The 7785-nt window shown below is 35.1% G+C and overlaps 1 protein-coding gene across 6 annotated transcripts in view; it reads left to right on the forward strand.

The window, feature by feature from the left end:
* Nucleotides 1–3903, forward strand: part of LOC128982824 (TRPL translocation defect protein 14-like) — a 191853-nt gene extending 187950 nt beyond the window's left edge. For all 6 annotated transcript variants that reach the window (XM_054401846.1, XM_054401841.1, XM_054401843.1 and 3 more), the window contains one exon: nucleotides 3728–3903. Coding sequence is in view for 5 of the 6 variants with exons in the window: in XM_054401841.1 (XP_054257816.1) it covers nucleotides 3728–3834 (107 nt within the window). In the remaining variant the exon portion in view is untranslated. The remainder of the gene's footprint in view (nucleotides 1–3727) is intronic.
* The last annotated feature ends 3882 nt before the right edge of the window (nucleotides 3904–7785 follow it).

Raw genomic sequence — 7785 nt, forward strand, 5'->3', positions numbered from 1 at the left:
CACCCTGTTGGTAATCCTTGTAACTTTAATGCTATTGAACATCATAGAACAGAACCAACTTGTTTAATTGAAACAGCTGTTAAGATTCATTAATTCCATTTCTCATAAGGTTAACATGGGAAACTCCAGAGCCACTGGGGCGGAGCCCTTTTAAGAATTTCGAAACGGGAAATAGTTTACGGCCGATTCGCATACCTACAGAATTTACACACCAAATTTCATAACGATCGGTGAAGTCGTTCCGGAGGAGTTTGCAGACAAACACTGTGACACGAGAATTTTATATATTAGATTTACATCATATTAAAAATTGTCACATAAGAAATCATTTATACAGTTGAACCTCTATAAGACGAATTTCAAGGGGTACAGGAAAAATTCATACTATAGAGGTATTGTTAATAAAGAGGGTCGTTTTATCGAGGTTTAATGCTGCTGTTATTCTTCTTATAGAGGTTTCTCCTCGCTCCAAGGTTTCTCCAAACAATGACTGAGGAAGGAGGAGGGATGGGTGGGTTTTTCATGTTGAGACAAGCTTCTGTTTGTTTTGAAAACTACGTACTATGGAGGTTAAGATTATGATAAATTCGTCTTATAGAGGTCACGTTCGTCTTGTAGAGGTTTTGTGCTAAGAATATTCGTTGTATAGAGGTTAATCAGTCCTAGCCCATGTCACAAACAAATTCGTCTTATGGAGGTTATTAACTTAATTACTACGTTGTATAGAGGTGTTTTTAGCATTGACCTATATGAAAATGTCAAGGGGATTAAAAAAATTTGTCTTATCGAGGTTCGTACAAACGAGGTTCAACTGTACAATTTTCTCTTATTATACTTATTTTCTCATCTGCAATTTAAAACTCAGACTATAAAAAAATTGATTGATCAATATTTTACTGTTCATTAGGATTTGATTTATCAAGGCTGCAATGCCATATTGCAGTAATCAGTAGAATTTGCTATTAGTTGTTAGTAGTTATCATTTGAAGCATTTTCATCAATCATGACACAATCCATCACATGTTTTAAACTTATTGAATCTTGATGCTGCTTAAGACCTTAAAAGAATATTTATTTATGACTTATCTTGTTAGTCCAGTCAAACTAAGCCAAATTACCCTTAAATCTGGGCAAAATTGCTTCAAAAGCGATTAAGTGGTAATCAACACAGAAAATGATGCTTTATAACATATCCAAAATCCGACCATGGGAAATTACTAAAAAATCTAATTCAAAATGGCGGCAACATTTCAAATTGTTGTGACATTTGTTTTAAGACTTTTGGCGGTATGGGATAGTGGGAAAGCACATTTACATAAATTAAATATCAGATTGGATGTTGAAATATCAAATAAATAGGAAGAATAGACTAATTAAAACGACAATGGCATTTTTGTATGTACATTTTAGTTTCCATGGTTACTAAAAAATAACTAAATTTAATAAGTTTTCTTGGACAAACTATTCATTTGAATAACTGTTATCATTTTGTTTCAATGTTCTTACATTCATTGATCTGGCACTCCCCTCAAGAAGCAGAACAAGACAGTCCGTTCTGTTTACACCACAGTTGCGCAATGGGTCATAAAAGAAGAATGGACCATTTTCAATAATCACTCTAGGGTTGGCGGTATATCAGATACTGTACGGTAGTACGAGTTTTTCACCAAGAAGGACATTATTCTTAGACGTTTGAACAAATATGTGAAAAATTAACTATTATAGGAAACAGTAAACATGAATACTATAGTATGAAACAGTAAACATATCAAAGCAGGCAATGCAAAAAGACTACAAAACAAAAAGTCGTACCACCATACATTTCTTATGGACGTTTCGTAGTTTGATCATTTTTTAAGAAAATTTTTTCTTATATCTCCAGTTTTACTAGCGCTTGCAGTTTGTTCTAGCCTTAAAATATTCTGTGATAAATGGGTTTACATTTGAGCTATTGATCATTAAAATCGGATGATTTAGAAACGAGCTACGAACCCTATCACAATATTAAATTTTACTTTTTAGATACAAGTTTTTATTAAAAGATGTATATCTCGGGTTGTTAATATGTCACCAAGTTCATTCTAGTCTCAAATTATTCAGGGAATCTTTGGCTTTAATTTTATTAACCATTTAATAAAATCTGATGAATTTTAATTCAGTCATGAATCTTTATTTAAAAGTAGATTATTTGTTTTTCAAAATTTGTCTTTAGTTTTAGACATATATCTCCAATTCTAAATAACTCCCAAAAATCTTTACAGTCTTAAATAAATAGTAACATTATAGACTTTTGTTTTAGCTATGGATTACTTTTTGGGAGTTATTAGAATTGGGGATAAATGTCGTAAACTAAAGACAAATTTTGTAAAAGAAATAATTTATTGTTAAATAAAGATTTATGACTCATTTTAAATTTGTCAGATGTTATTAAGTGATACATAAAATTAAAGCCAAACATCCACTGAGTAATTTGAGACAAGAAAGAACTTGGTGACATTAGCAACCCGAGACATACATCTTTTAATAAAAACTTGTATCTAAAAAGTTAAATTTAATATTGTGTTAGGGTTTGTAGCTCGTCTATAACACGTCCGATTTTAATGATCAATAGCTCAAATGAAAACACTTTTATCACCGAATATTTTAAGGCTAGAACAAACTGCAAGCGTTAGTAATAACTGGAGATAAAAGAAAAATTCTCTTAAAAAATGTTCAAACTACGTAACGTCCATAAGAAATGTATGAGGAAGAATTTTCGTTTGAATATATCTTCAATATGGCGGATCCAATATGGCAGATCCAAGATGGTGGCCAAAATGCGTTCCCTATCAAAATAAAGGACTAACACACAATAAATATCGGTGGTAATCTTAAGTGAATATCTCAAAAATATGCATAAAAATGCATCTTTTTTTATGTGTCCAGTGTTGGGGATAACCGCCATTTTTTAATCGTCATTTGAGGGGGTTTCCTGTAGATAGATTTTTGGCAACTTTTAGTACGTCACTCTGCACACTCAACACTATACCAAAAAAAACCATACAATGTTTTCTTGCATTGTTTTAAGGCCATATCCCATATTCATCTGACTATTGGTGTTTTAAAATAAATGACTCTTAAGAAAAATAGCCGCCATTATAAAATTTATTTTTAGACACTTTTCCATGGTCGGATTTTGGATATGTTGTAAAGTAACATTTGTTGAGTCGAATACCACTTCAATGGCTTATGAAGCAACAAGCAATTTTGCCCAGGTCAAATCATAATTTTAGTAAACTATGTGTACTAGTTGGTTTAGTTAATTGTAAAATAAATAAAACACTTAGATGTTTAAAATGTAATCTGTTAATCTTACTAGCCTTCATTTCGGTGATCTCTTATTTCGACATAGGGAAATTCATGACCTAAGATGTAACATCATAATCCCTTTTTATGGTAATTTTCTAAATTGCAATATATTTATTGCATACCCAGGAACTACAATTTTTGGTAAAAACAAAAAAAACCAGTAATAAAAAAAATATTTAATAAATTTAATTTCTGTTAAAATTAAAGGTTGTCAAAATATTAAATATTTTTCAATCTCGAGACGATCTAATGTAATGTAATCATAATCTGATATTTTGGCACAAGTAGAAATTAAATAACTCGTCAAATCACTGCTGTTTTAGTTGGTTGGGGGTTTAATGGTTGATGTATTGTTTGTATATGTAAATTTTACCTACAGGTGATGAAAAGGAGAAAATCAAGATAAACAACAATGAGAGCAGTGCTCCTTTAGCAAGTCATGTAAATGGAAAATCGTCAGAGTCAACAGTCAATGGAGGACTCTAACCTGGTACTTAGAGCTGTGACTGAACCTTATCTACTTAATAAACACACCAAATTATGTTTCAACTAAAATCTGTTTGCATTTATTTAATTACCTACATAGATGGTGTCAATTAGAGTAAGAGACAAGAGAGGTACGCAGGATACACATGCACACAAGAACCTTCCCTCAGCACTGTCAACAGTAATTACCTACATAGATGGTGTCAATTAGAGTAAGAGACAAGAGAGGTACACAGGATACACATGCACACAAGAACCTTCCCTCAGCACTGTCAACAATAATTACCTACATAGATGGTGTCAATTAGAGTAACAGACAAGAGAGGTACGCAGGATACACATGCACACAAGAACCTTCCCTCAGCACTGTCAACAATAATTACCTACATACAGTAGACCCCCTCTTAACCGACCCTAATGGGACCGGACCTAGGTCGGATACCTAAAAGGTCGGATAAAACAAACAATCCCTAAAATCATAACATAATTAAGTGCTATTGATTTCGAATTATATAATCATTATTTTGAAATCATACTTGCATTATTTAAAAAATTAACTACTCTTATCTCTTTTTTCGTATTGATAGAAAGGTCACAAATAAACACAAAACACGGTTAAGTCAAATAGGCCTACTTTCAGTGGAATATAATGTAATACTAGGCAAGAGTCAATCAAATTCCTATTTTAATAACTTTAGTAGGTACTGTAATTTATTAATTGATGCTTTCCAAATCCATCGTAAAACAGTACAGAACCTTTTTTTTCAAAAGATACAAGCAACCATATTGTTACAAGACAGGACGTTTATTTATAGCCTCTCACTGGAGGCTCGAGGCACAAAAACTATCTTGACCTTGGAGTTGTTAACCCCCCTTCCCTGCCTTCCCTACAAGTTGCGTTGTTTGTTTACTCCAGCGATAAGATAATCAGTTCTCAAAATCGTAACGCACTTAATGATGTTATAAATTTGCCGCACAGATAACAAACAGATCAGATGCGCTCGAACTACGAACGATGATGACAAACTGACAATAGGCTGTTCTATATTTTTTGTGATCAACACAAAATAACTTATTCTTAGTCATATCCTGTGGAGATAAGCGTATGGTTCAGTTCTCATCGCCCAGCGTGGGAGCGGAAATGCCGAGATTCCTAGAAAGCGGCGGTTAAACCGAGCTGCTCTCAAAGCAAGGTCGGTTAAAACAAACTGTATTATTTTACGATCGAAGGCGGATAATCCGATTATCGGTTAATACGAGGTCGGTTAAGAGGGGGTCTACTGTAGATGGTTTCAATTAGAGTAAGAGACAAGAGAGGTACGCAGGATACACATGCACACAAGAACCTTCCCTCAGCACTGTCAACAATAAATTACCTACATAGATGGTTTCAATTAGAGTAAGAGACAAGAGAGGTACGCAGGATACACATGCACACAAGAACCTTCCCTCAGCACTGTCAACAATAATTACCGGTACTGTTGGATTAATACCACTAGCCTCTAGTGGTGTGACTCACGTTTTTATGTTTAAATACTCTAGCAAAGAATCTACATATTTACTTTGTCTTTGTCCAGATCTATTGATAATAAGTAGTATCTCAGTTTCAATATGTGATTAAAGAATCAGATTCTTCATTCCTATCTACAATGCTCACGGCAATATACTTCTAACAATAATCATAATTAAAGATATTGCTCATTGAAATAAGTTTATGTTTATGGTCGTCGGTTTTCAAGCTGTGCACACACAATGTTTTCGTGTATTCGTGTGTACGTCCTGTGCTTATATGTGTATTATTTATTCAACCCCTGACGCAATGCAAATGAAGAAAGTTCGTGTTAAATGTGACAAGACTCTAGTTTAGTGTACCAACACGCACCTGATGATGGAGTCATCTCCGAAACGGCCGTAGTGGAATATTACCCCTGATTGCATTGACGGCAAGAACCACAGATATTATTATTATATTTTCACGCAATCTGCCGCACTCAAGAATATGTTTATAACAGTGTAAAAAATTGTTTAGTTGTGTTCTTACAAGTTGTTCTTGCCAGTTCTCAACAAGTATTAGTGTGATGTGCAATACAGTATCTACTCAACAAAGTGCTGAAAAAGTATACAGAAATGATGATAACTATCAATTATCAATTCTTTGAGACAGTGACGCACACTTGTGCATATTTTAAGCTAAATATGGTCGTCGTGTAATCCAGCTACTAGGAGGTCACAAATTGTGGGTATTTGTAGGAATGCACTGTGGATGCGATGCTCCCTGCTGTGGAATAACGTCCGCACTAGTGAGTACTACGACTATCCGCAGTACTATCCAGATAATTAGACCAATTCGTTAATACCAAGGCAAAATTTGGTTCGGATTCCACTATAAAACGTAGGTCCCATATTTTCCATTGGCTGTATGGGCTATTAATAAACAGCTGTGTCTAAGGAATATGTCAGCCTTAGTCACTAACAAGACTACAAGATCGTACCACTCATCTTAATTCATAGTTGGCTTAAAATACCTACTTTGTATGGTCGCCATTTACATTAAAAGTATCAAAGTATTAACGCAATGTGAGTGTACAATGGAGTGAGATTATCTGTGTAGCTTCGTTACTGACTAAGATTAGCTGTTTCATAAACCAATACCATTTATCTCCACTTCATTGGTAGAAGAAACTGTCTGTTTGTTCTGTTTGTTACATTGGCGACATATTCAAATGGTTAATAGAGTCTGAAAGGTATTTTATCAGAATTCAGATTTATTGATACAATAGTTATTTGTGCAACTAGTGAGCAAAGTGAGCAATTGACTCACTCGAGAGAAATCCTTACTCATGAGGCTTAGGCGAGTGAGGAATGATTTCTCGAGTGAGGCAATTGCACTTTGCACTCGAGTTGCACATTATATTTTTCCTACAGTTACAATAAAACAAATAAATTATTAAAGAAACGTGACATATTTTTACACAGAAGTGAACTTTTAATATGACATTTAATGATCAACACGATCAACAACAGTACAACAGCTGACCAGCTGATTTACGGCCAGTGCTGCCAACGTATTTCGCGCGCATACGACCTTGTCTGCATGTTACGCGCTTACTATTTCGTGCCTTCACGTTGCAAATCTGGAGTGAGACAAAGTAATTAGAGTGAGACAATGTGAGACAATACAAACAGCAGAGGGCCAAGGATTGACCCCTGAGGCACACCACAAGTAACTGTCTCCCAGTCAGATCTTACGTCATCAACCACAACACATTGCCGCCTGCCTGACAGATAGGATCCCAGCGAGTCCAATACACCATTTGAAAACCCTATGGCCCTTAACTTTTCCAGAAGAAGATTATGATTTACGCAGTCAAAAGCTTTCGAAAAATCAAATAGTGTTAGAATTGTACCCTGCCGACGTTCCATTGCTCGTCTAATGTCCGTCACACGTAATAGTGCTGTTTCTGTGCTGTGAGTCGTTTGAAAATCAGACTGAAAGCTGCAAAGTATGTTGTTGTCAGTCAGAAATTCCGTCATTTGGCAGTGCACAATTCTTTCAAGGCCTTTTGATAATGCGGGCAATATACTGATCGGCCTGAAATCCTGGCAAGATGCCGTGGCTGGGATCTTATTTAATGGACGAATAAGGGCAGACTTCCAAGAAATAAGGAAAACGCTTTGCCTTAGAGATGTGTTGAAAATGCATGTGACAGTTGGGAGTATAGCAAAGAGAATGTCTTTTATAAAACGAATTGGAATGCCATCCGATCCGACAAATTGCGTTAAGAACATCTGACTGCACTACAGGTCTGAAAGTAAACTTAGGATGTCTTAGGTCCTGATCAGGGGGGTTTCTGAATTCGTTGATGTAATTTACAACATGTTGTTGGTCGATACTTTGACCATATGAAGAGAAGAAAGCGTTTAAGAGGGTTCCCTACCCCCGCCGAAAAA

This window comes from Macrosteles quadrilineatus, unplaced genomic scaffold (genome assembly GCF_028750875.1).
Source record: "Macrosteles quadrilineatus isolate MER2022 unplaced genomic scaffold, UCM_ALF_1.0 Scaffold_1__1_contigs__length_201487025, whole genome shotgun sequence".
Taxonomy (NCBI): domain Eukaryota; kingdom Metazoa; phylum Arthropoda; class Insecta; order Hemiptera; family Cicadellidae; genus Macrosteles; species Macrosteles quadrilineatus.